General features: G+C 43.8%; 3 protein-coding genes across 5 annotated transcripts; all 3 read right to left on the bottom strand.

Moving 5' to 3' along the window:
• Nucleotides 1–345: 345 nt before the first annotated feature.
• LOC311369838 (E3 ubiquitin-protein ligase TRIM39-like) lies at nucleotides 346–7,094 on the bottom strand (the record flags this gene model as incomplete). Of its 3 annotated transcripts, none has more annotated exons than XM_084488056.1 (2): nucleotides 346–1,915; nucleotides 6,900–7,094. In XM_084488056.1, 2 exons carry the CDS (start codon nucleotides 7,092–7,094, stop codon nucleotides 494–496), a joined length of 1,617 nt encoding a protein of 538 aa, XP_084344182.1. In that variant the 3' UTR covers nucleotides 346–493. The 3 variants fall into 3 exon arrangements, with proteins under 3 accessions (XP_084344182.1, XP_084344183.1, XP_084344184.1); XM_084488057.1 differs by having other exon boundaries at nucleotides 346–1,954; nucleotides 6,939–7,094; XM_084488058.1 differs by having other exon boundaries at nucleotides 346–1,966; nucleotides 6,951–7,094.
• A 4,194-nt stretch (nucleotides 7,095–11,288) lies between these two features.
• On the bottom strand, nucleotides 11,289–18,743 carry LOC311369749 (uncharacterized protein; the record flags this gene model as incomplete). Its single annotated transcript, XM_084487958.1, has 4 exons — nucleotides 11,289–12,901; nucleotides 13,413–13,423; nucleotides 15,425–15,540; nucleotides 17,127–18,743. The coding sequence occupies 4 exons, from the start codon at nucleotides 18,741–18,743 to the stop codon at nucleotides 11,289–11,291; spliced, it is 3,357 nt and encodes a 1,118-aa protein (XP_084344084.1).
• A 4,490-nt stretch (nucleotides 18,744–23,233) lies between these two features.
• LOC311369825 (E3 ubiquitin-protein ligase TRIM39-like) lies at nucleotides 23,234–25,012 on the bottom strand (the record flags this gene model as incomplete). The annotated part of the gene is made up of 2 exons (XM_084488037.1): nucleotides 24,968–25,012; nucleotides 23,234–24,861 (listed from the first exon to the last, which is right to left on the bottom strand). Exon 2 carries the CDS (start codon nucleotides 24,857–24,859, stop codon nucleotides 23,234–23,236), a length of 1,626 nt encoding a protein of 541 aa, XP_084344163.1. The 5' UTR covers nucleotides 24,860–24,861; nucleotides 24,968–25,012.
• Between the last annotated feature and the right edge of the window lie 2,838 nt (nucleotides 25,013–27,850).

Raw genomic sequence — 27,850 nt, 5'->3', positions numbered from 1 at the left:
ACATGTAGTCACTGTGACCTTTGTGTTAGTGTGTTACACATGTCCAGTTGTTGTATGGTGGACATTAAAATCGACTCATCAGCTGTTTTTCCATTTTTATTTAAATCATAAAAGTGTTGTCATACATTCATACATTTTATTGTGTCGTGATTCATGATTCAGAAGTAAAGTAATGATTTGATTATTATGATGCACATCATTCCCCGAAACTATTATTGCAGTTATACATAACTGCAACCATAAACAATTTTAAAGCAAAAAACCTTTAAAAACATGAAAAAGAGACAATGAAGAACATAATGTTATGTAATTATTTACAATGGGTTATAATTTATAATAGTCAGGGTTCACTTCCTACTGAATGTTTCCTTGTTAAATGACAGCAGTACAACATTAATGCAGTTCTCTCAGATCTCACATAGTAGAGATTCTAATTCAAGAAACAACATTAGTTGTTTTGGTCGTTTGATTATTTTATTATCAAACAAAGGGCCTAGTCTGTTTGATTGACAGTTGAGATGATCAGGGGGGCAGAGTTTATACCTTCATAATCATAGCGACATGGGCAGAGGAATGGATAGAGAGGCTCAGTAAAGGTGCAGCCGGTAGCAGAGTAGATATGAACCCTGGCTTCCACATCATAGAAGAAGACCAGACCCTCATCATAATCAACAAACACCCCCACCTTCTGGAGCTCAGCTCTCAGAGGGAGATGGACAGAAGGGTTATCTTGAAATAACAACCTATCCTTGTTGTAGTAAAGAATCCAGTAACCCGTCTCAGGGGTCCACCTGGTCTGATCTTTTCTGTTGATGGACTCTCTGGCCACTCCTAAAAACCATGCAGTCTTGTATTTAACCTGGACCTCAAAGTAAAATCTCCCTGAAGAGAAGCTCTGTCTCGTGAGAACACATATATGCTTTGTAAATCTCTTAGGGTGTTCTGGGAGTTCCTTCACTACACCACCATCATGTACTCGTTTCCCATCCTCAGACAGGATGAGTTTGGGATAAGCTGTATCAGGATCCAGAGTCACATCTACTTCATACTGCTGGACCCTCTTCAGTTCAGCATCAGGCAGCTTCTTCATCTCCATGTTCAGTGTCTCCTCCAGCTGATCCAGGGATCTCCTCAAGGTCCCTACGTATGACGGAGGACGGACCTCCACTGTTGTCCAGTCCCTGGTGGGTGGAGGATCCTTCAGGGATCTGAAGGCCTGGAGGAAGTGGAGGTGGTCTTTAGTGTGTGAGAGCTGCTTCACTTCTGAGCTTCTATTGGTCAGATCTTCTATTTCCTCCTCCAGCTCTTTGATGAGGTCTTCAGCTTGTGTCTCTGTGGATTTCAGTCTCTCTTTAACCATTTGGTTGAGATCATCCTGGCACTTTTCAATGCAGTGCATCAGAGCAGTGAGGACCTGCACACCATTGGCTATCTCTCTGTCTGCGTCTTTCTTGCTCATTTCTACTGTGTCTTTGATCTCCTTAATCTTTCTTTTTCTCTCCTGGATCATCTGCTGAACTTCAGACACAATCTTCCCCATCTGGGCCGTCTTAACTTCATATTGCTCCTTTAGAGGTACAACTGGGTGGAACTTGTGGTCTGTCTCTGGGCAAAACTGACACACACACACCTGTTCAGTCTGGCAGAAGAACTCCAGAAGTCGAGTGTGTTTCTTACACATCCTGTCTTCCAGACGGTCCATAGGCTCGACCAGCCGATGTTTCTTCAGGACTGCGACTCTCTGATGTGGCTCCAGGTGGGTTTGGCAATAAGAGGTGAAACACACTAGGCAGGACTTCACAGCCTTCAGCTGGGTCCCAGTACAGACGTCACAAGGAACCTCTCCTGGTCCAACACATCGCTGCTTTTTTAACGTTCTAAACCGAGCAGCCATCCCTGATAAGAGGGTATTGACCTGTAGATCAGGTCTAGTGTCGAAAATCTTGTTGCAAACTGGACATTTGTACTGGACTTGTCCATCCCAGAACTTATTAATACAGGTTCTGCAGAAGTTGTGTCCACATGGTGTGGAAACTGGACTGCTGAACACATCCAGACAGATGGAACATGAAAAGTTCTCAGACCATGAAGTTTTAGCAGAGGCCATTCCTAAACACAGACGACAAGGTTTATGTATTGAGCAAGTTCATTATTTTCAGAATTCCATTACAGGAAGAGAGGTTTTAACTTCTATCAAAGTTGTTCTGTTTTACTCACCTTGTTGTGGTTTCTGTCTGTCAGACTATTTGTTCCAAAATGGTTTTATTTTCCTCCTGAAAGAGAGAACTGCTTCCACGTCGGATGGATTTGGTTTCTGGGAATGTTGAGTTTTGCTTCCTGATCAAGACGTCCTCTGCTCTCCTCCCCTAACACCTGGCTCCTCCCCAACTTAATATTGAGTTTAAACTGGTAGTTATATAAGGCTCATCTCTCAGACTCATAAAACAGCTGCATCACGTGACTCAGGGTAGGGCAGACAAACCAGACGAACAAGTTGACTATTCAGAGACATCACAGTCAATGCCAGCGCAGAGACAGCAAAACAAACCTAAAATCTGCTGTGGCATTTAACAATGTCACATTATCACTGGTGGTGCATTATGGGTAGCTTTTACATGCCAGGGACAAACAGTGTGAAAATCTGAAGTTATGGACAACTGGTTTTGTAGTTTGGTTCTAGTTGTTATTTAGGGTTATCAAGGTGTACAAGGTCACTTGCAGTCAAGTTGTGAAGAAAACCAAACACGCTGTGGGAGCTGGTCCCAACCCACTATCAGAATTTAAAACATGCATTCTGGCTGACGTCTGGTAGACGGTTGGATGGTTTTCCATTAAGGGGCGGGGCTTGATTTCAGATCTGGTTTTCATCGTCTCTGGGGTGGAGCCAGAACATTTGATTCATGTAATCTGATAACCCAGAACTGCCAGTAACTGTTAAAGTGCAGTAGCATGTGAGTAATAGAGGGTCATTTGAGGGCATATTTACATACGTTTTTAAAAAGTTATGCATTTATGTTGAGATTAGGAGCAAGATGCATCCACATCACTACTATGTAACCCACTGCATCACCTTTCATCAATCAAACCACAACAAAACAAGAAAACACTTTTCGGTATGATGGCTGTATGATGTCATCATATAAGGTTCTTTATTTCCCTATTATATACACAAACACATGAAACGCACACACACAAACGTGTGACACAAATGTGTCACCATACCAACAACTCAGCAGGAAACCAAAGTCAGTCAGTCGGTCAGGTCAGGTCAGGTCAGGTCAGGTCAGGCTCTCTCTCTCTCTCTCTCTCTCTCTCTCTCTCTCTCTGTCTCTCTCTTAATGTGTCATGGTAAACGGAAGAATATATAGTGACAAGGGGGGAGAGCAAAAGATAGAGAGAGAGAGAGAGACACACAGACATACAGACAAACAGAGAGAGGGAGAGATGGATCAAACCAGATAAATCATTGACATGACCTTTAAGGCTAGTAGCTAGGCTAGTATTTAACCCCCTAAACCCTAAGCCCTCTACAGGACAAGGAAACACCCCCTAAAAGCCCAGAGGGAAGGAACCCTGGACCGACCGATAATAAAACACCTTAGTGGACGTTATAACGCTTTAGACGACACAACATTTAACACAACTGAGGGTGAGATGGTTAGCAAGGAGGTTGCTCATCAATGAGTTGTTGTGGGTTTCCTTTGGGTGCCTCTCCTCCCAAATTATCCAAAACATTTTATTTTGCTCGCTTTGAGCTCACTAGAAAGGCCATGTCTGCTGGTGAGCTTGTTTTTCATTTTAATAAACGGTGACTCAAGGATTCCAGGAATCCTTTGGGTGGTTTGAATCTCTGGTCCCTGGTGGCTCGACCGGTAGAGCTTGGCAGTTGGTGCCGCGCCCTCAGAGAACCACAGAACGGCCCGTAGTTCAGGAAGGAACTGAAGTCATTAATTCATTCACGACTTTTAATCGATAATCCAAGCAGACATCTTTTCTACACCATTTATAGATCGGTTTGCATTATTTCTATTCGCTGACCCTCTCTAGGTGAAACACCTGCTGTTGCAGGCATCACCTCTGATTGGCTGATAGGGTGGTCCCCTGCTGATTGGGCGCTGATGTGACACACCTGTCCTCCTCTTATTGAAGCTGAACTGAAGGGGCGTTCACAGGGGAGCCGGCAGCCCTGCAGCCCCACAGTGAACCAGGACTGTTGAGGGGCTCAGGGGACCCGGTGGGTTGGTTTGTTTAGACTCCTCGTCCAGAGGATCCCCAACGTCCTCCCTGAGCAGCCCAGACCTGGGCCTTCATCTCACTGGACGCTCTGGATACAAACGTCTGCTAATGGTCCTATTGTGAGTTATAGTTTGTCTAACATGATCTTTTATAGTTGTAGGTGAGAGAAGGTTTAGGAACCAGTCAGAATAGCCACATACAATGAGTCTTGTTTTAAATGCCATTGAGATTTCGTATAGCACAAAAAAATCTATTTTTTTTTCTATTTTATTTTTCTTTACTTTCAGTGCAGGTAGTTTTTCCTGCAAAGTGTTTATGGAGTAGGCTACGTACACCGGGGATGATTCCCTAAACCACGCGGTCTGTGGCTTGTCCAAAGCGTGTGACGTCACCACTCAGTGGAAGTTCAGCACCTTGGAGAGCGACGGCAGAAGACGTCTCCCACTCTGTCTGCTGTGGCTATCCTCGACACACACATCACTGATTATGGGAATGCTGCTTGAATGTGCCAGGACACAGGTAGTAGACTATAGTAAAGACAAGTCAAACAGGTATTTACACACACATGTAATGTGTATGCAAGACAATACTTAACACAATCCTGGATGAGCTATAAAGGAGAGCAGAGATAGGACAGAGGAGGAAGAGAAGAGAGAGGAAGGAGAGAGGAGAAACTAAGAGGAGAGGATGGAGAGGAGAGGAGAGGTGACAAGACAAAGTCACAGTACTCACACACGAGGAGAATCTGTACACGTAGTCACTGTGACCTTTGTGTAAGTGTGTTACACATGTTGGGTTGTTGCATGTTGGACATTAAAAGTAAGTCAGCTCATCAGCTGTTTTTCCATTTTTATTTAAATCATAAAAGTGTTGTCATACATTCATACATTTTATTGTGTCTTCATTCAAGATTCAGAAGGAAAGTAATGATTTGATTATTATGATGCACATCAATCCCTGGAACTAGTTAATACATAACTGCAACCATCAACAATTGTATAGCAGTAAACCTTTAAAAACATGAAAAAGAGACAACAAAGAAAATAATGTTATCTAATGATGTACAATGGGTTATAATTTATAATAGTCAGGGTTAACATACTACTGAATTTCTCCTTATTAAATGACAGCAGTACAACATCAAAGCAGATCTCAGATCTCCCATAGTAGAGATTCTAATTCAGGAAACAACATTAGTTGTTTTGGTTGTTTGATTATTTTATTATCAAACAAAGGTCATAGTCTGTTTGATTGACAGGTGAGATGATCAGGGGGGCAGAGTTTGTATATTCTTTATGTGTCCCTGGACAGAGGATTGGATAGAGAGGCTCACCAAAGGTGCAGCCGGTAGCAGAGTAGATATGAACCCTGGCTTCCACATCATAGAAGGAGACCAGACCCTCATCATAATCAACAAACACCCCCACCTTCTGGAGCTTAGCTCTCAGGGGGACATGGACAGCAGGGTTACCAGTAAATACCAACCCATCCTTGTTGAAGTAAAGAGTCCAGTAACCCGTCTCAGGGGTAACTATGATCTTCCCTCTGTCAATAGACTCTCTGGCCACTCCTAAATACCATTCAGTTTTGTCTTTAACCTGGACCTCAAAGTAAAATCTCCCTGAGGAGAAGCTCTGCCTCGTGAGAACGCATCTGCACTCTGTAAATCTCTTAGGGCTGTTTGGGAGTTTCTTACTTACACCTCTAAGATGTACTTTTTTCTCATCCTCAGACAGGATGAGCTGGAGATGAGCTGTATCAGGATCCAGAGTCACATCTTCTTCATACTGTTGGACCCTCTTCAGTTCAGCATCACACAGCTTCTTCATCTCCATGTTCAGTGTCTCCTCCAGCTGATCCAGGGATCTCCTCAAGGTCCCTACGTATGACGGAGGATGGACCTCCACCGTCGTCCAGTCCCTGGTGGGTGGAGGATCCTTCAGGGATCTGAAGGCCTGGAGGAAGTGGAGGTGGTCTTTAGTGTGTGAGAGCGGCTTCACCTCTAAGCTTCTATTGGTCAGATCTTCTATTTCTTGCTCCAGCTCTTTGATGAGGTCTTCAGCTTGTTTCTCTGTGGATTTCAATTTCTCTTCAACTGTTTGGTTGAAATCATCTCTGCACTTTTCAACGCGACACATCAGAGCAGTGAGGACCTGTCCACCATCAGCAATCTCTCTGTCTGCATCTGCTTTGCTGCGTTTAACTGTGTCTTTGATCTCCTTAATCTTTAGTTTTCTCTCCTGGATCATCTGCGGAACATCAGCCTCTATCTTCCCCAGCTCGGCCATCTTCGCTTCATATTCCTCCTTCAGAGGTACAACAGGATGGGACCTGTGGTCACCCTCTGTGCAGAACTGACACACACACACTTGTTCAGTCTGGCAGAAGAGTTCCAGAAGTCGGTCGTGTTTCTTACACATCCTGTCTTCAAGAGAGTCCATAGGCTCGACCAGCCGATGTTTCTTCAGGCCTGCGACTCTCTGATGTGGCTCCAGGTGGGTTTGGCAGTAAGATATAAAACACACTAGGCAGGACTTCACGGCCTTCAGCTGGGTCCCAGTACAGACGTCACAGGGAACTTCTCCTGGTTCAACATAAGGCTGCTCTTCAACTTGTACAGACGTTCCAAACCGATCAACCATCTCTGATAAGAGGATATTCACACATAGATCAGGACTCGTGTGGAAAAGCCTGTTGCAAACAGGACATTTGAACTGGACTTGTTCATCCCAGAACTTTGTAATACAGTTTCTGCAGAAGTTGTGTCCACATGGTGTGGAAACTGGGCTGTTGAACACATCCAGACAGATGGAACATGAAAAGTTCTCTTCAGACCAGGAAGTGTTAACAGAGGCCATTCCTAGACACAGACGACAAGGTTTATGTATTGAGCAATTCCATTATTTTTGTTATTCCGTAACCAGAAGAGCGGTTTTAACTTCTCTCAAAGTTGTGCTGTTTTACTCACCTTGTTGTGGTTTCTGTCTGTCTGATTTGTTTCAAAATGTGTTTTATCGTCCTCCTGAATGAGAAAACTGCTTCCACGTCGGTTGGCTTTGGTTTCTATGAATGTTACGTTAAGTTTCTTGAACCAGACGTCCTCTGCTCTCCTCCCCTAACACCTGGCTCCTCCCCTAACACCTGGCCCTGCCCCAACGGACACACAGTTCCCTGACATTCATGCGCTGTTCTTCAAAAACATTGATGTGATTTCAAAGATGTTTGAAAGCACAATATAGGACAAAACACAGACCAAGAGATGGTGCAAAACCAGAGACATTGTGGTGATTTAATGGTGATTTCAGAGACATTGTGGTGATTTAATGGTGATTTTCCACTGTAACTGCGATTAAGAGAAAAGAAGTTGACATGAATTGACTTTTCCTAAGGCTGGTGTTTTTCTTTCTGTATTCATAAAAACAACCCTCTCCCTGTATGTCCAGGTTATTTGTGCTGGTATGGTTTGTGTAATATTGTAATATTGTAATATTACAATATTACAATATATGTAATATTGATTTAACTCTGGTAGTTATATAAGGCTCATCTCTAACCACATAAAACATTTGCATCATGTGACTCAGGGTAGGGCAGACGAGCCAAACCAACAAGTTCACTATTCAGAGACAACACAGTCAATGCCAGCACAGAGACAGCGAAACAAACCTCAAATGTGCCGTGGCAGTTAACAATGTCGCATTATCACTGGTGGTGCATTTTGGGTAACCTTTAAGTGCCAGGGACAAACAGTGTGTAAATCTAAAGTGATGGAAAACTGGTATTGTGGTTTAATAATAATAATAATAATAATAATAATAATAATAATAGTAGGGGTAATAATAAAAAGGATAATTTCAGTCCATGGATTTCCTTCTATTCCTTCAAGCCAACTGAATGGGTTGAGTCTGCTTTCCCTCCTGGCTCCGTAGCAAAGCAGGTGACCAATCACAGTACACTCACCTTATGGTACGGATCAGTTAAAGGCTCGTCAGTGCCACCTGTTTGAAGCCGAATGCCAGAAGGCCAAACACACCAACAAGCTGGATGCTTGTGTGTCTTACGTCCCTTGTCTTAGTGACACTTATGCTTGTGTCTTGTATTGGTGTTTAACTAGTGTATTACTCACAATGCCACTGCCTGTTGGTTTTGTGCTGTTTGTTGCCTCGGTGGCCATTGGTTGGCCATTTTTGATTGACTGACTGATTTTTGCCTATAGGTGCTGGTAGGGGTGAGTGGCCTTTTGTTTGGTGTCCCATTTTTCTCCTGTTTTTTTTAAGTGAGGAAGCTAGGCTTACCCTTTGTCTTTTTGGTTTTAATTAGAAAGACTGTTTTTGTTTAAGGTAAGACTTATGTTTGTTATTTTGGCCCATGCTCACCCTGATGTCTCAATAAATCCCTTTGTTAAGCTTTGAACCCAAGCCTCCTTTGTTTTAGTGGCTTTATGTTAGGCCCTCTATCACCTAGACTGGAGGGTTATAACACACACACACACACACACACACACACACACACACACACACACACACACACACACACACACACACACACACACACACACACACACACACACACACACACACACACACACACACACACCAACCAACAAGTGTCTCTTTCTCTCTCTCTCTCTCTCTCTATAGATGTATTTCCAGGATTCCTCTCCGTGGTTTGAATCTCTGGTCCCTGGTGGCTCGACCGGTAGAGCTTGGCAGTTGGTGCCGCGCCCTCAGAGAACCACAGAACGGCCCGTAGTTCAGGAAGGAACTGAATTCATGAATTCAAAAATAAAAAAAAAAAATGACTTAATTAATCATTTGACATCTTTTCTACAGCATTTATAGATTAGTTTGCATTATTTCTATTCGCTGACTCCCTCTCTAGGTGAAACACCTGCTGTTGCAGGCATCACCTCTGATAGGGTGATAGGGTGACCCGGTCCCCTGCTGATTGGGCGCTGATGCGACACACCTGTGCTGGGCTGATTGAAGCTGAACTGAAGGGGCGTTCACAGGGGAGCCGGCAGCCCTGCAGCCCCACAGTGAACCAGGACTGTTGAGGGGCTCAGGGGACCCGGTGGGTTGGTTTGTTTAGACTCCTCGTCCAAAGGATCCCCAACGTCCTCCCTGAGCAGCCCAGACCTGGGCCTTCATCTCACTGGACGCTCTGGATACAAACGCCTGCTAATGGTCGTATTGTGAGTTATAGTTTGGCTAACATGGTCTTCTATAGTTGTAGGTTAGAGAAGGTTTAGGAAACAGACAGAATAGCCACACACAACGAGTCTTGTTTTTAATATGATTGAGAAAAAAAAAATTGTCAACAACTCTATGCTTTATTTTTCTTACCTCATCACAAATCTGAAGTGATGAACGACTAGTATCCCTAGTTTAGTTCAAGTTGTTATTTTAGGGTTATCAAGGTGTGATTGAGCAAAATGATATTCCATTAATCCATTGCAGTCTTTTCATTCCATGGATTTCCTTCTATTCCTTCAACCCAACTGAATGGGTGGAGTCTGCTTTCCCTCCTGGCTCTGTAGCCAAGCAGGTGACCAATCACCAAACACTCACCTTAGGGTGACGGTTCAGCTGAATCAAGCTACAGAGTTATTACAGAACTAAGACCTTTCTACCTGTGTTGTCTGGACAGCCACATGAAACTCATAACAACAATAACTGGACTTTGTGACTCTTTCACTGCAGCCATTAGTTTGGTTCAAAATGATGAGAAATGCTCCAGTGTCTAAAGAAACCCATCCAAAACCCATCCACCCATGACATAATCAAGCAGAATCATTTTTATTCCTTTATAAACCCAATAAGCCTGCAGAGAAAAAAGGAGCTAATAAGAATCACATTATGGACAATAGGGTTACAGTAATGAAACCACTAAACCACGCGGTCGGTGCTTTGTCTAAAGAGTGTGACGTCATCACTCGGCCGGAGTTCAGCACCTTGGAGAGCGACAGCGGGAGACGTCTCCCACTCTGTCTGCTGTGGCTGTCCTCGACACACCAAGCCAACGCCATATACACGTTGCACTCATTTAACACCTTCATGTTATCCAATGATGAAATTCTAATAATACTGTGAGAACGAGACCGTAGACGACTCTTACCTGAAGGGCTGATCAGAAGAAGGAAGGAAGGAAGGAAGGAAGGAAGGAAGGAAAGAAAGAAAGAAGTTTGTACCTTAATCATGGGATGAAATTAAAAAAAAGAGAATAATGTCTCACAATATTAAATAGTCTAATTAAGTGTACTACAAAATAGTAGAATTTGGGGACACGAAGAACGTCCCACCCCCTCTGTGGTGATACCCGCTCCCGCCACTGGGTGTCGCTCATAACACTGATTATGGGACTGCTGCTTGTATGCGCCAGGGCACAAGTAGTAGACTATAGCAAAGACCAGTCAAACGGGTATTTACACACATGTAATGTGTATGCATGAACATATTTAACACAATCCTGGATGAGAGAAGAGAGAGGAAGGAGAGAGGAGAAACTAAGGAGAGGAGAGGAGAGATGACAAGACAAAGTCACGGTACTCACACACATGAGGAGAATCTTTACATGTAGTCACTGTGACCTTTGTGTTAGTGTGTTACACATGTCCGGTTGTTATATGTTGGACATTAAAATTGACTCATCAGCTGTTTTTTATTTAAACCATTTTTATTTAAATCATAAAAGTGTTGTCATACATTCATACATTTTATTGTGTCATGATTCATGATTCATTAGTGAAGTAATGATTTGATTATTATGATGCACATCATTTCATGAAACTAGTTAACTGCAACCATAAACAATTGTATAGCAGAAAACCTTTAAAAACATGAAAAAGAGACAATGAAGAACATAATGTTATCAAATTATTTACAATGGGTTATAATTTATAATAGTCAGGGCTCACTTCCTACTGAATTTCTCATTGTTAAATGACAGCAGTACAACATTATTGCAGTTCTCTCAGATCTCACATGGTAGAAATTCAGGAAACCACATTAGTTGTTTTGGTTGTTTGATTATTTTATTATCAAACAAAGGGCCTAGTCTGTTTGATTGACAGGTGAGATGATCAGGGGGGCAGAGTTGTTACCTTCATAATCATAGTGACCTGGACAGAGGAATGGATATAGAGGCTCAGTAAAGGTGCAGCCAGTAGCAGAGTAGATATGAACCCTGGCTTCCACATCATAGAAGGAGACCAGACCCTCATCATAATCAACAAACACCCCCACCTTCTGGAGCTCAGCTCGCAGAGGGAGACGGACAGCAGGGTTATCACAAAATACCAGTCCATCATTGTTGAAGTAAAGAGTCCAGTAACCCGTCTCAGGGGTCCTTAAGATATAACGTTTTCTGTCTATGGACTCTCTGGCCACTCCTACGAACCATGCAGTCTTGTCTTTAACCTGGACCTCAAAGTAAAATCTCCCTGAGGAGAAGTTCTGCCTCGTGAGAACATATATTTTCTGTGTAAATCTCTTAGGGTTGTCTGGGAGTTCCTTCTCTTCATCTCCATCATGTACTTGTTTCCCATCCTCAGAGAGGATGAGATTGGGATGAGCTGTATGAGGATCCAGAGTCACATCTTCTTCATACTGCTGGACCCTCTTCAGTTCAGCATCACGCAGCTTCTTCATCTCCATGTTCAGTGTCTCCTCTAGCTGATCCAGGGATCTCCTCAAGGTCCCTACGTATGACGGAGGACGGACCTCCACTGTCGTCCAGTCCCTGGTGGGTGGAGCATTCTTCAGGGATCTGAAGGCCTGGAGGAAGTGAAGGTGGTCTTTAGTGTGTGAGAGCTGCTTCACCTCTGAGATTCTATTGGTCAGGTCTTTTATTTCCTGCTCCCGCTCTTTGATGAGGCCTTCAGCTTGTTTCTCTGTGGTTTTCAGATCTTTAACCATTTGGTTGAGATCATCCTGGCACTTTTCAATGCAGCGCTTCAGAGCGGTGAGGACCTGCACACGATGAGCAATTTCTCTGTCTGTATCTTCTTTGCTGCTTTTTTTGTATTTTATCTCCTTAATCTTTTGTTTTCTCTCTTTGATCATCTGCTGAACTTCAGACTCTATCTTCCCCATCTTCACTTCATATTCCTCCTTTAGAGGTACAACAGGATGGGACCTGTGGTCATCCTCTGTGCAGAATTGACACACACACACCTGTTCAGTCTTGCAGAAAAGCTCAAGTAATTTATTGTGTTTCTTACACATCCTGTCTTCCAGGCAGTCCATAGGCTCGACCAGCCGATGTTTCTTCAGGCCTGCGACTCTCTGATGTGGCTCCAGGTGGGTTTGGCAGTAAGAGGTGAAACACACTAGGCAGGACTTCACGGCCTTCAGCTGGGTCCCAGTACAGACGTCACAGGGAACTTCTCCTGGTCCAACACATCGCTGCTTTTTTACTCGTACGGACATTCTAAACTGAGCGGCCATCTCTGATAAGAGGATATTGACCTGTAGATCAGGTTTTGTGTCGAAAATCTTGTTGCAAATTGGACATTTGTACTGGACTTGTCCATCCCAGAACTTATTAATACAGGTTCTGCAGAAGTTGTGTCCACACGCGGTGGTAACTGGACTGTTGAACACACCCAGACAGATGGAACATGAAAAGTTCTCCTCAGACCAGGAAGTGTTAGCAGAGGCCATTCCTAGACACAGACGACAAGGTTTATGTTTTGAGCCATTATCAATTATTCCATTATTTTTTAAATTCCATAACAGGAAGAGAGGTTTTAACTTCTCTCAAAGTTGTGCTGTTTTACTCACCTTGTTGTTGTTTCTGTCTGTCAGACTATTTGGTCCAAAATTAGTTATCTTCCGCCTGAAAGAGAGAACTGCTTCCACGTCGGATGGATTTGGTTTCTGGGAATGTTAAGTTTAGTTTCCTGATCAACACGTCCTCTGCTCTCCTCCCCTAACACCTGGCTCCTCCCCTAACACCTGGCTCCGCCCCCATGGACACAGTTCTCTGACGTTTTAACTTTCACACTCTGGCTTAAGACACATTCATGCACTGTGTAGGCTACTTCAAATGCGTTGATGTTGAGTTGAAAGTTAATATTGAGTTTACATTGGTAGTTATATAAGGCTCATCTCTAACCTCATAAAACAGCTGCATCATTGCATCATGTGACTTAGGGTAGGGCAGACAAACCAGACCAACAGGTTCACTATTCAGAGACAACACAGTCAATGCCAGCACAGAGACAGCAAAACAAACCTAAAAATAAAGACAATAAAGAAACTGGTATCATAGATTAGTTATAGTTGTTATTCATGGTTATCAAGGTGTGCATTGATTATCAGAAAATGATGTTCCATTAATCCATTAATAGTTTAATGTAATTCAGTCCATGAATTTCCTTCTATTCCTTCAAGCCAACTGAATGGGTTGAGACTACTTTCCCTCCTGGCTCCGTAGCCAAGCAGGTGACCAATCAATACACTCACTGATGGATCAGCTGAATCAAGCTACAGAGTTATTACAGAACTAGCTAATTAAAGACCTTTCTACCTGTGTTGTCTGGACAGCCATATGAAACTCATAACAACAATAACTGGACATTCTCTTTGTGACTCTTTCAATGCAGCAGTAGTTTGGTTCAAAATGATGAGAAATGCTCCAGTGTCTAAAGAAACCCATCCACCCCGACTTAATCAGGCAGAATCATTTTTATTCCTTTCTAAACAAATTAAGCCTGCAGAGCAAAAAGGGCAGAATAAGAATCATATTTTGGACAATATAGGGTTGTAGTAATAAAGTAACTAGCAGTCAAGTTGTAAAGGAAAACCAAACACGCTGTTGGAGCAGGTCCCAACCCTAACCCTAACCCACTATCAGAATGTAAAACATGCATTCTGGCTGACGGCTGGTAGACAGTAGTTTTCCATTGAGGGGCGGGGATTGACTGAAGATCAGCTTTTCACCGTCTCTGGGGTAGAGCCAGAACATTTGATTCATGTAACCTGATAACCCAGAACTGCCAGTATCAGTTAACGCGTGCAGTAGCATGTGTTTAATAGAGGGTCATTTGAAGGCATATTTACATACGTTTTTAAAAAGTTATGCATTAATGTTGAGATTAGGAGCAGGATGCATCCACATCACTACTATGTAACCCACTGCATCACCTTTCATCAATCAAACCACAACAAAACACTTTTCGGTACGATGGCTGTATGATGTCATCATATAAGGTTCTTTATTTCCCTGTTATACACACAAACACACGAAACGCACACACACACAAACACGTGACACAAAGGTGTCACCATACCAACAACTCAGCAGGAAACCAAAGTCAGTCAGTCAGTCAGTCAGTCAGTCAGTCGGTCGGTCGGTCGCTCTTAATGTGTCACGATAAACGGAAGAGTATATAGTGACAAGGGGGGAGAGCAAAAGATAGAGAGAGAGAGAGAGACACAGACATACGGACAAACAGAGAGAGGGAGAGATGAATCAAACCAGATAAATCATTGACATGACCTTTAAGGCTAGTAGCTAGGCTATTATTTAACCCCCTAAACCCTAAGCCCTCTACAGGACAAGGAAACACCCCCTAAAAGCCCAGAGGGAAGGAACCCTGGACCAACCGATAATAAAACACCTTAGTGGACGTTATAACGCTTCAGACGACACAACATTTAACACAAATGAGGGTGAGATGGTTAGTAAGGAGGTCGCTCATCAATGAGTTGTTGTGGGTTTCCTTTGGGCGCCTCTCCTCCCAAATTCTCCCAAACATTTTATTTTGTTCGCTTTGAGCTCGCTAGAAAGGCCATGTCTGCTGGCGGTGTGCTGCGCTGCACACGCTACTTAAGTTTGAGTTTGTTTTTTTCATTTTAATAAACGGTGACTCAAGGATTCCAGGAATCCTTTGGGTGGTTTGAATCTCTGGTCCCTGGTGGCTCGACCGGTAGAGTTTGGCAGTTGGTGCCGCGCCCTCAGAGAACCACAGAACGGCCCGTAGTTCAGGAAGGAACTGAAGTCATTAATTCATTCAGGAATTTTAATTGATCATTCAAGCAGACATCTTTTCTACACTATTTATAGATCGGTTTGCATTATTTCTATTCGCTGACTCCCTCTCTCGGTGAAACACCTGCTCGTTCACGCATCACCTCTGATTGGCTGATTGGGTGACCCGGTCCCCTGCTGTTGCAGGCATCACCTCTGATTGGCCGATAGGGTGACCCGGTCCCCTGCTGATTGGGCGCTGATGCGACACACCTGTGCTGGGCTGATTGAAGCTGAACTGAAGGGGCGTTCACAGGGGAGCCGGCAGCCCTGCAGCCCCACAGTGAACCAGGACTGTTGAGGGGCTCAGGGGACCCGGTGGGTTGGTTTGTTTAGACTCCTCGTCCAGAGGATCCCCAACGTCCTCCCTGAGCAGCCCAGACCTGGGCCTTCATCTCACTGGACGCTCTGGATACAAACGCCTGCTAATGGTCGTATTGTGAGTTATAGTTTGGCTAACATGATCTTCTATAGTTGTAGGTGAGAGAAGGTTTAGGAACCAGACAGAATAGCCACATACAACGAGTCTTGTTTTTAATGACATTGAGATTTTTTATATCACAAAACATCTTTCAACAATTCTATGTTTTCTTCATCTTATCTCATCTCATTTGGTGCGGGTACTTCTTCCTGCAAAGTGTTTCACATTTGTCCTTTTTAAATGGAGTACGTACACCGGGGGTGATTCCCTAAACCACGCGGTCGGTGGCTTGGCTCCCACTCTGTCTGCTGCGGCTGTCCTCGACACACCCGCCACCAAGCCGACGCCATATACACGTTGCACTCATTTAACACCTTCATGTTTTTCAACGACACAATTCTAATAATATTGTGAGAACGAGCCCGCAGACGAATCTTACCTGAACGGCTGATCAAAAGAAATAGTAGGAAAAAAATGAATAAATGAAGGAAAGAAAGACAGTAGTTTGTAACTTAATCATGCGATAAAATGCAACAAAAAAAAATCATGTCTCACAATATTAAATAAATAGTCTAATTAGATGTACTTCAAAAGAGTAGGATTAGGGGACACAAAGAACGTCCCGCCCCTCTGTGGTGATACCCGCTCCCGCCACTGGGTGCCGCTCATAACACTGATTATGGGACTGCTGCTTGTATGCGGCAGGGCACAGGTAGTAGACTATAGCAAAGACAAGTCAAACTGGTATTACACACATGTAACGTGTATGCAAGACAAAACTTAACTCAATCCTGGATGAGCTAGAAAGGAGAGCAGAGAGAGGAGAGAGGAGGAAGAGAAGAGAGAGGAAGGAGAGAGGAAAAACTAAGAGGAGAGGATGGAGAGGAGAGGAGAGATGACGAGACAAAGTCACGGTACTCACACACATGAGGAGAATCTTTAAATGTAGTCACTGTGACATTTTTGTAAGTGTGTTACACATGTTGGGTTGTTGCATGTTGGACATTAAAAGAAAGTCGACTCATCAGCTGTTTTTCCATTTTTATTTGCATAAAAGTAATACATTCATACATTTTTATTTATGATCCATACATGTCATTCATGATTCAGAAGTAAAGTAATGATTTGATTATTATGATGCACATCATTCCCTGAAACTAGTTATACATAACTGCAACCATCAACAATTGTATAGCAGTAAACCTTTAAAAGCATGAGAAAGTGACAATGAAGAACATAATGTTATCTAATGATGTACAATGGGATATAATTGATAATAGTCAGGGTTCACTTCCTACTGAATTTCTCCTTGTTAAATGACAGCACTACAACATCAAAGCAGATCTCAGATCTCCCAAGAGATTCTATAATTCAGGAAACAACATTAGTTGTTTTGGTGGTTTCATTATTTTATTATCAAACAAAGGGCCTAGACTGTTTGATTGACAGGTGAGATGATCAGGGGGGCAGAGTTTGTACCTTCTTTATGTGTCCCTGGACAGAGGAATGGATAGAGAGGCTCAGTAAAGGTGCAGCCAGTAGCAGAGTAGATATGAACCCTGGCTTCCACATCATAGAAGGAGACTAGACCCTCATCATAATCAACAAACACCCCCACCTTCTGGAGCTCAGCTCTCAGAGGGAGACGGACAGGAGGTTTATCTCTAAATACCAACCCAGCCTTGTCGTAGTAAAGAATCCAGTAACCCGTCTCAGGGGTCCAAATGGTCTCACCTTTTCTGTTGATGGACTCTCTGGCCACTCCTAACCACCAATCAGTCTTGTCTTTAACCTGGACCTCAAAGTAAAATCTCCCTGAGGAGAAGCTCTGCCTTGTGAGAACATATATATACTCTGTAAATCTCTTAGGGTTGTCTGGGAGTTCCTTCTCTTCATCTCCGTGATGTACTTGTTTCTCATCCTCAGACAGGATGAGCGTGAGATAAGCTGTATCAGGATCCAGAGTCACATCTACTTCATACTGCTGGACCCTCTTCAGTTCAGCATCACGCAGCTTCTTCATCTCCATGTTCAGTGTCTCCTCCAGCTGATCCAGGGATCTCCTCGAGGTCCCTACGTATGACGGAGGATGGACCTCCACCGTCGTCCAGTCCCTGGTGTGTGGAGGATCCTTCAGGGACCTGAAGGTCTGGAGGAAGTGGAAGTGGTCTTTAGTGTGTGAGAGCTGCTTCACCTCTGAGCTTCTATTGGTCAGATCTTCTATTTCCTGCTCCAACTCTTTGATGAGGGCTTCAGCTTGTTTCTCTGTGGTTTTCAGTCTCTCTGTAACCATTTGTTTGAGATCATCTTGGCACTTTTCAATGCAGCGCATCAGAGCAGTGAGGACCTGCAGACCATCAGCTTTCTCTCTGTCTGCATCTGCTTTGCTGCGTTTAACTGTGTCTTTAATCTCCTGAATATTTTTTTGTCTCTCCTGGATCATCTGCTGAACTTCAGCCTCTATCTTCCTCAGCTGGGCCGTCTTCACTTCATATTCCTCCTTTAGAGGTACAACTTGGTGGAACCTGTGGTCTGTCTCTGTGCAGAACTGACACACACACACCTGTTCAGTCTGGCAGAAGAGCTCCAGAAGTCGTTCGTGTTTCTTACACATCCTGTCTTCCAGACGGTCCATAGGCTCGACCAGCCGATGTTTCTGCAGGCGAGCGACTCTCTGATGTGGCTCCAGGTGGGTTAGACAGTAAGAGGTAAAACACACAAGGCAGGACTTCACAGCCTTCAGCTGGGTCCCAGTACAGACGTCACAGGGAACTTCAGTTGGTTCAACACAAGGCTGCTCTTTTACTCGTACGGACGTTCCAAACCGATCGACCATCTCTGATAAGAGGATATTGATCTGTAAATCAGGTATTGTGCTGAAAAGCATGTTGCAAAGAGGACATTTGTACTTGACTTGTTCATCCCAGAACTTTGTAATACAGGTTCTGCAGAAGTTGTGTCCACATGGTGTGGAAACTGGACTCCTGAACACATCCAGACAGATGGAACATGAAAAGTTCTCTTCAGACCAAGAAGTGTTAGCAGAGGCCATTCCTAGACACAGACGACAAGGTTAATGTATTGAGCAATTCGATTATTTTCATAATTACATAACAGGAAGAGAGGTTTTAACTTCCATCAAAGTTGTGCTGTTTTACTCACCTTGTTGTTGTTTCTGTCTGTCAGACTATTTGTTGCAAAATGCGTTTTTGTTTTTTTTGTTTCCTCCTGACAGAGATAACTGCTTCCACGTTGGATGGATTTGGTTTCTGGGAATGTTACGTTTTGTTTCCTGATCAAGACGTCCTCTTCTCTCCTCCCCCAACACCTGGCTCCTCCCCTAGCACTTGGCTCCGCCCCCACAGACACACAGTTCACTGATGTTTCATAGTTTGGGCACATTCATTTACGTTGTAGCCTACTTCAAATGCATTGATGTATGTTCATATATGTTAACTCTTTAAAATACAAAAGACAGACCAAGAGATGGTGCAAAACCAGATACATTCTGGTGATTTAATGGTGATTTGCCACTGTAACTAATTAAGACCTATACAAAACTAGCTCAGGTATTTTCTTTGGTACAGTCTTTATAAAAACATCCCTCTACCTGTATAGCCAGGTAATATGTGCTATTATGGTTTTTGATTTAATATTGAGTTTAAACTGGTAGTTATATAAGCCTCATCTCTCAGACTCTAACCTCATAAAACAGCTGCATCACATGACTTACGGTAGGGCAGACAAACCAGACCAACAAGTTCACTATTCAGAGACATCACAGTCAATGCCAGTAAAGAGACAGTAAAACAAACCTAAAATCTGCCGTGGCATTTAACAGTTTCTCATTTTAACTAGTGGTGCATTATGGGTAGCTTTTATGTGCCAAGGACAAACAGTGTGAAAATCTGAAGTGATGAACGACGAGTATCCCTAGTTCAGTTCTAGTTGTTATTTTAGGGTTATTAAGGTGTGATTGAGCAAAATGATGTTCCATTAATCCATTGCAGTCTTACATCATTTCAATCCATGGATTTCCTTCTATTCCTTCAAACCAAATGAAAGGGTGGAGTCTGCTTTCCCTCATGGCTCCGTAGCCAAGCAGGTGACCAATCACCAAACACTCACCTTATGGTGACGGTTCAGCTGAATCAATCTACAGAGTTATTACAGAACTAGCTAATTAAAGACCTTTCTACCTGTGTTGTCTGGACAGCCATATGAAACTCATAACAATAACTGGACCTTCTCTTTGTGACTCTTTCACTGCAGCCATTAGTTTGGTTCAAAATGATGAGAAATGCTACAGTGTCTAAAGAAACCTATCCACCCCGACTTAATCAGGCAGAATTATTTATATTCCTTTCTAAACCAATTAAGCCTGCAGAGAAAAAAGGAGAGAATATGAATCATATTTTGGACATTAAAGTAACTTGCAGTCAAGTTGTAAAAGAAAACCAAACATGCTGTTGGAGCTGGTCCCAACCCACTACCAGAATGTTAAAAATGCATTCTGGCTGACGTCTGGTAGACGGTAGTTTTCCATTGAGGGGCGGGGCTTGATTTCAGATCAGGTTTTCACCGTCTCTGGGGTGGAGCCAGAATATTTGATTGACATAACCTGATAACCCAGAACTGCCAGTAACTGTGAACACGTGCAATAGCATGTGTTTAATAGAGGGTCATTTGAGGGCATATTTACATACGTTTTTAAAATGTTATGCATTTAAGTTGAGATTTTGACAAGGATGAATCCACATCACTACTATGTAACCCACTAAATCCCCTTTCATCCAAATAAACAACAAAAAACAAGAAAACACTTTTGGGTACGATGGCTGTTCTTTATTTCCCTGTTATACACACAAACACAGGACACGTACACACACAAACGTGTGTGACACAAAGGTGTCACCATACCAACAACTCAGCAGGAAACCAAAGTCAGTCAGTCAGTCAGTCAGTCGGTCAGGTTAAGTCAGGTCAGGCTCTCTCTCTCTCTCTCTCTCTCTCTCTCTCTCTGAGTGTAACATCACGTGTCATGTTGAACGGAAGAGTATATAGCGAAAAGGGGGTGAGAGCAAAAAATAGAGAGAGAGAGAGAGAGAGAGAGAGAGAAACACACACACAGACAGAGGGAGAGATGAATCAAACCAGATTAATCATTGACATGACATTCAAGGCTAGTAGCTAGGCTAGTATTTAACCCCCTAAACCCTAAGCCCTCTACAGGACAAGGAAACACCCCCTAAAAGCCCAGAGTGAAGGAACCCTGGACCGACCGATAATAAAACACCTTAGTGGACGTTATAACGCTTTAGACGACACAACATTTAACACAACTGAGGGTGAGATGGTTAGCAAGGAGGTTGCTCATCAATGAGTTGTTGTGGGTTTCCTTTGGGTGCCTCTCCTCCCAAATTATCCAAAACATTTTATTTTGCTCGCTTTGAGCTCGCTAGAAAGGCCATGTCTGCTGGTGAGCTTGTTTTTCATTTTAATAAACGGTGACTCAACGATTCCAGGAATCCTTTGGGTGGTTTGAATCTCTGGTCCCTGGTGGCTCGACCGGTAGAGCTTGGCAGTTGGTGCCGCGCCCTCAGAGAACCACAGAACGGCCCATAGTTCATCATTAATTCATTCAGGAATTTTAATCGATCACTCAAGCAGACATCTTTTCTACACCATTTATAGATCGGTTTCCATTATTTCTATTCGCTGACTCCCTCTCTAGGTGAAACACCTGCTGGTTCAGGCATTACCTCTGATTGGTTGATAGGGTGACCCGGTCACCTGCTGTTGCAGGCATCCCCTCTGATTGGCTGATAGGGTGACCCGGTCCCCTGCTGATTGGGCGCTGATGCGACACACCTGTCCTCCTCTTATTGAAGCTGAACTGAAGGGGCGTTCACAGGGGAGCCGGCAGCCCTGCAGCCCCACAGTGAACCAGGACTGTTGAGGGGCTCAGGGGACCCGGTGGGTTGGTTTGTTTAGACTCCTCGTCCAGAGGATCCCCAACGTCCTCCCTGAGCAGCCCAGACCTGGGCCTTCATCTCACTGGACGCTCTGGATACAAACGCCTGCTAATGGTCCTATTGTGAGTTATAGTTTGGCTCACATGATCTTCTATAGTTGTAGGTGAGAGAAAGTTTAGGAACCAGACAGAATAGCCACACACAACAAGTCTTGTTTTTAATGCCTGGCCACGATTTTGTATAGCACAAAAGAGCTGTCAACAATTCAACGCTTTCCTCATCTTATCTAATTCGGTGCAGGTAGTTCTTCCTGCAAAGTGTTTCACATTTGTCCTTTATAAATGGAGTACGTACACCGGGGGTGATTCCTTAAACCACACGTTCGGTGGCTTGTCCAAAGCTTGTGACGTCATCACTCAGCCACAGTTCAGCACCTTGGAGAGCGACAGCGGAAGACGTCTCCCACTCTGTCTGCTGCGGCTGTCCTCGACACACCCGCCACCAAGCCAACGCCATATACACGTTGCATTCATTTAACACCTTCATGTTTTTCAACGACGCAATTCTAATAATACTGTGAGAACGAGACCGCAGACGACTCTCACCTGAAGGGCTGAATAACATAAATGAATAAAGAAAGAAAGAAAGAAAGAGAGAAAGACAGAAAGAAAGAAAATTGTTTGTCAATCACAATATTAAATAAATAGTCTAATTAGATGTACTTCAAAAGAGTAGGATTAGGGGACACAAAGAACGTTCCGCCCCTCTGTGGTGATACCCGCTCTCGCCACTGGGTGTCGCTCATAACACTGATTATGGGACTGCTGCTTGCGTGCGCCAGGGACAGGTAGTAGACTATAGCAAAGACAAGTTAAAAGGGTATTTACACACATGTAATATGTATGCATGACAATATTTAATACAATACATCCTGGATGCGCTAGAAAGGAGAGCATATATAGGAGAGAGGAGGAAGAGAAGAGAGAGGAAGGAGAGAGGAGAAACTAAGAGGAGAGGATGGAGAGAAGAGGAGAGATGACAAGACAAAGTCACGGTACTCACACACATGGGCAGAATCTTTACATGTAGTCACTGTGACCTTTGTGTAAGTGTGTTACACATGTTGGGTTGTTGCATGGTGGACATTAAAAGTAAGTCGACTCATCAGCTGTTTTTCTATTTTTATTTAAATCAGAGAAGTTGTCATACATTCATACATTTTATTGTTTTCAATCATGATTCAGAAGTAAAATAATGATTTGATTATTATGATGCAAATTAATCCCTGAAAATAGTTCTACATAACTGCAACCATAAACAATTGTATAACAGTAAACCATTAAAAAAAACATGAGAAAAAGGACAATGAAGTACGTATATACTGTAACGTAATCATTTACAATGGGTTATATTTATATAGTTATTTTCTTAATGAAATTTTCCTTTTTAAATAACAGCAGTACAACATTAAAGCAGTTCTCTCAGATCTCACATGCTAGAGATTGTAATTCAGGAAACAACATCAGTTGTTTTGGTTGTTTGATTATTTTATTATCAAACAAAGGCCCTAGTCTGTTTGATTGACAGGTGAGATGATCAGGGGGGCAGAGTTGTTACCTTCATAATTATAGACACATGGACCGAGGATTGGATAGAGAGGCTCACTGAAGGTGCAGCAAGTAGCAGAGTAGATATGAACCCTGGCTTCCACATCATAGAAGGAGACCAGACCCTCATCATAATCAACAAACACCCCCACCTTCTGGAGCTCAGCTCTCAGAGGGAGACGGACAGGAGTGTTGTCTTTAAATACCAACCCATCCTTGTTGCAGAAAATATTCCAATAACCCATCTCAGGGGTCTCTATAATCTTACCTATTTTGTTGATGGACTCTCTGGCCACTCCTAAACACCATCCAGTCTTATCTTTAACCTGGACCTCAAAGTAAAATCTCCCTGAGGAGAAGCTCTGCCTCGTGAGAACATATACAAGCTGTGTAAATCTCTTAGGGTTGTCCGGGAGTTTATTCTCTTTACCTCCATCATGTACTTGTTTCCCATCCTCAGACAGGATGAGCCAGCGATGAGCTGTATCAGGATCCAGAGTCACATCTACTTCATACTGCTGGACCCTCTTCAGTTCAGTATCACGCAGCTTCTTCATCTCCATGTTCAGTGTCTCCTCCAGCTGATCCAGGGATCTCCTCAAGGTCCCTACGTATGACGGAAGACGGACCTCCACCGCCGTCCAGTCCCTGGTGGGTGGAGGATCCTTCAGAGATATGAAGGTCTGGAGGAAGTGGAGGTGGTCTTTAGTGTGTGAGAGCTGCTTCACCTCTAAGCTTCTTTTGGTCAGATCTTCAATTTCCTGCTCCAGCTCTTTGATGAGGTCTTCAGCTTGTTTCTCTGTGGTTTTCAGTCTCTCTTTAACCATTTGGTTGAGATCATCCTGCCACTTTTCAATGCAGCGCATCAGAGCAGTGAGGAGCTGCACACCATCGGCTATCTCTCTGTCTGCGACTTTCTTGCTCAATTCTACTGTGTCTTTGATCTCCTTAATCTTTATTTTTCTCTCCTGGATCATCTGCGGAACATCAGCCTCTATCTTCCTCAGCTGGGCCGTCTTCACTTCATATTCCTCCTTTAGAGGTACAACAAGATGGGACTTGTGGTCACCCTCTGTGCAGAACTGACACACACACACCTGTTCAGTCTGGCAGAAGAGCTCCAGGAGTCGGTCATGTTTCTTACACATCCTGTCTTCCAGACGGTCCATAGGCTCGACCAGCCGATGTCTCTTCAGGACTGCGACTCTCTGATGTGGCTCCAGGTGGGTTTGGCAGTAAGAGACAAAACACACTAGGCAGGACTTCACGGCCTTCAGCTGGGTCCCAGTACAGACGTCACAGGGAACTTCTGCTGGTTCAACACAAGGCTGCTCTTTTACCCGTACGGTCGTTCTAAACTGAGCAGCCAGCTCTGATAAGAGGGTATTGACCTGTAAATCAGGTCTTATGTCGAAAATCTTGCTGCAAACGGGACATTTGTACTGGACTTGTTCATCCCAGAACTTAGTAATACAGGTTCTGCAGAAGTTGTGTCCACATGGTGTGGTGACTGGGCTGTTGAACACATCCAGACAGATGGAACATGAAAAGTTATCCTCAGACCAGGTAGTGTTAGCAGAGGCCATTCCTAGACACAGACGACAAGGTTTATGTATTGAGCAATCCCATTATTGTTCTAATTCCAACGGCAAAAGCGGTATTAACTTCTTTCAAAGTTGTGCTGCTTTACTCACCTTGTCGTTGTTGTTTCTGTCTGGCAGACAATTTTTTCCAAAATGCGTTTTTCTTTTCTCCTGAAAGAGAGAACTGCTTCCACGTCGGTTCGGTTGCTTTGTTAGTAGTTTATATGAACCTTAGGGTTCGTTTCCTCAGCATGACGTCCTCTACTCTCCTTCCCTGACACCTGGCTCCTCCCCCACGGCACATGAGTGCGCTCCATGAAGCCGGCAAACACACCACCGGCGAAGCGCAGCGCAGTTTACGCGCGTCAAGGCGCCGCCCCTAGCTCCAATAGGAAGCGTCGCGCTGCGGTACCGTTGTGGTTATGTTTTGAAAGCAGCAGATAAACAAACATAGTCGGTATACGCTACCATAACGTTATATGTTATATGTTTTATGACTACATATATGGGCCTGATGCCCATGATCCTCTGTTTGTGCTTACAATAATCGTCACATTAATTCATAGTTACTTATGTCCTGTCGGGCACTTTGTTTACGGTTTAGTCCCTTTATTCACTGTCATTGCTCATTCATTTTGCATTGTGGAATTATTCATCTACTGTATCAACAATCTCCATATGTACAGGACCTTGTATCAAGCCTGGATGTAGAAAATAGCTTTAAAAAAGCGCTTTTTCACGCGCGGCGACGCTAGGGAATAGAACAGTGGCGTCACATGGCGTGAAGCTTAGCGGGGCGGCGCGCGTCAAGGCGCCGCCGGTGTGGGCTAGTACGTCGGAACTCGGAAATAATGGGAGCGTTCTTTTTGGGCTTCAATGCGCACGGTGTGGCCTCTTCAAATGCGTTGATGTGTATTCTCTTCTTTCTGGAGTTAAGAGAGCCGGTGCAGAACAATAGACTTGATGGTGATTGGTGATTTGGTGGTGATCTGCGACTGTAACTGGGATTCATCGGTGTTGATCTATCCGGGTTTCCGGGGCTTCCCCGAATACTTTTTATCCAACCCCGATCCGATTTTTAACAAACACAGACAGAGAGCAAAGAGCTGTTTATTGGCGCTACGCTACTGTAGGATCTCTCCCCGATGTGCACGCGCACAGTGCACACACAGTGCGCAGACAGCGATACAGTCTGGTCAGTGGAGGATTTCCTTTTGCTTTTGGAAAGTTTGCCCCCTTTGAAGTACTAGTGCACCCCCTGCTGGTAAAAGTGGGTCACACACACACACACACACACACACACACACACACACACACACACACACACACACACACACACACACACACACACAGCAAGAGAGGAAGACAGAGCAGGGAACACAGGAGACACAAGGGAGAAGGAGAACATGAGACACGAGGAATGACAGCGCCAACGTCCAGGCTCAGTGGACACAGCCTGGCCATAGAGCAAGGCCGTCACAGCCGGACCTGGCTACCCAGAGAAGCCAGGCTGGGTCCATTCTGTCCCCAGGAGAGGGAGACTGAAGACCACTTCCTACTGCAATGTATGAGATACAAGGAACTAAGAGGGGAGGGAAAAGAGAGAGAGAGGGGGGGGGGGGGGGGAGAGAAAGAGGGAGAGTGAGGTGAGGACAGAGGAGACAATGAGAGTGAGGGAGAATGAGGGAAGGAGGGAGAGAGAGAGCAAGGGAGAGTAAGGAGATTGTAGATATTCTACTGAGTAAAGATTCTATTCATTGCATTCTATTCCACAGAAAAAGACCCCATTCTACTTTTTGTACATATGTATTGAAATAAAAATCATACAGACATTTGATTGTTATCATTCATAATTCAGAAATATAAACAAATAAAAACTTATTTTTTAAACAAGACATTTTCAACATTTTCTACTTGCTGCTTTGATATTATTTTGATATTGGTAAACATATAAAAACAATCTGTAAATCAGACAATAAAATAAAGTGTATGTCATGTAATCATGGGTTACAATTAATAAAAGTAAGGGTTATTATCTTATTGAATGTATCCTTGTTAAATGACAGCAGTACAACATCAAAGCAGTTCTCTCAGATCTCACATGGTAGAGATTCTAATTCAGGAAACAACATTAGTTGTTTTGGATTGTTTGATTATTTTATTATCAAACAAAGGCCCTAGTCTGTTTGATTGACAGGTGAGATGATCAGGGGGGCAAAGTTGTTAACTTCATAATAACAGGGACCTGGGCTGAGGATTGGATAGAGAGGCTCAGTAAAGGTGCAGCCAGTAGCAGAGTAGATATGAACCCCGGCTTCCACATCATAGAAGGAGACCAGACCCTCATCATAATCAACAAACACCCCCACCTTCTGGAGCTTAGCTCTCAGTGGGACACGGACATCAGGGTCATCTCTGAACACCAACCCATTCTTGTTGTAGTAAAGTGTCCAGTAACCTGTCTCAGGGGTCAAAGTGGTCACACATTTTCTGACTATGGACTCTCTGGCCACTCCTAAATTGCAATAAGTCTTGTCTTTAACCTGGACCTCAAAGTAAAATCTCCCTGAGGAGAAGCTCTGCCTCGAGAGAACTAATGGATAATGTGTAAATCTCTTTGGGTTGTCTGGGATTTTCTTCCATTCACCTCCATCATATACTTGTTTCCCATCGTCAGATATGATGAGCCAGGGATGAGCTGTATCAGGATCCAGAGTCACATCTACTTCATACTGCTGGACCCTCTTCAGTTCAGCATCATCACGCAGCTTCTTCATCTGCATGCTCAGTGTCTCCTCCAGCTGATCTAGGGATCTCCTCAAGGTCTCTACGTATGACGGAGGACAGACCTCCACCGTCGTCCAGTCCCTGGTGGGTGGAGGATCCTTCAGGGATCTGAAGGCCTGGAAGAAGTGAAGGTTGTCTTTATTTTGTGAGAGATGCTCCACCTCTGAGCTTATATTGATCAGTTATCTTCAGACCAGGAAGTGTTAG

The sequence above is a fragment of the Micromesistius poutassou genome (genome assembly GCF_964030765.1).
Source record: "Micromesistius poutassou genome assembly, chromosome: 24".
Lineage (NCBI taxonomy): Eukaryota > Metazoa > Chordata > Actinopteri > Gadiformes > Gadidae > Micromesistius > Micromesistius poutassou.
The sequence above is the reverse complement of the archived record's forward strand: the minus strand, read 5'-3'. Positions and strand labels throughout refer to the sequence as shown.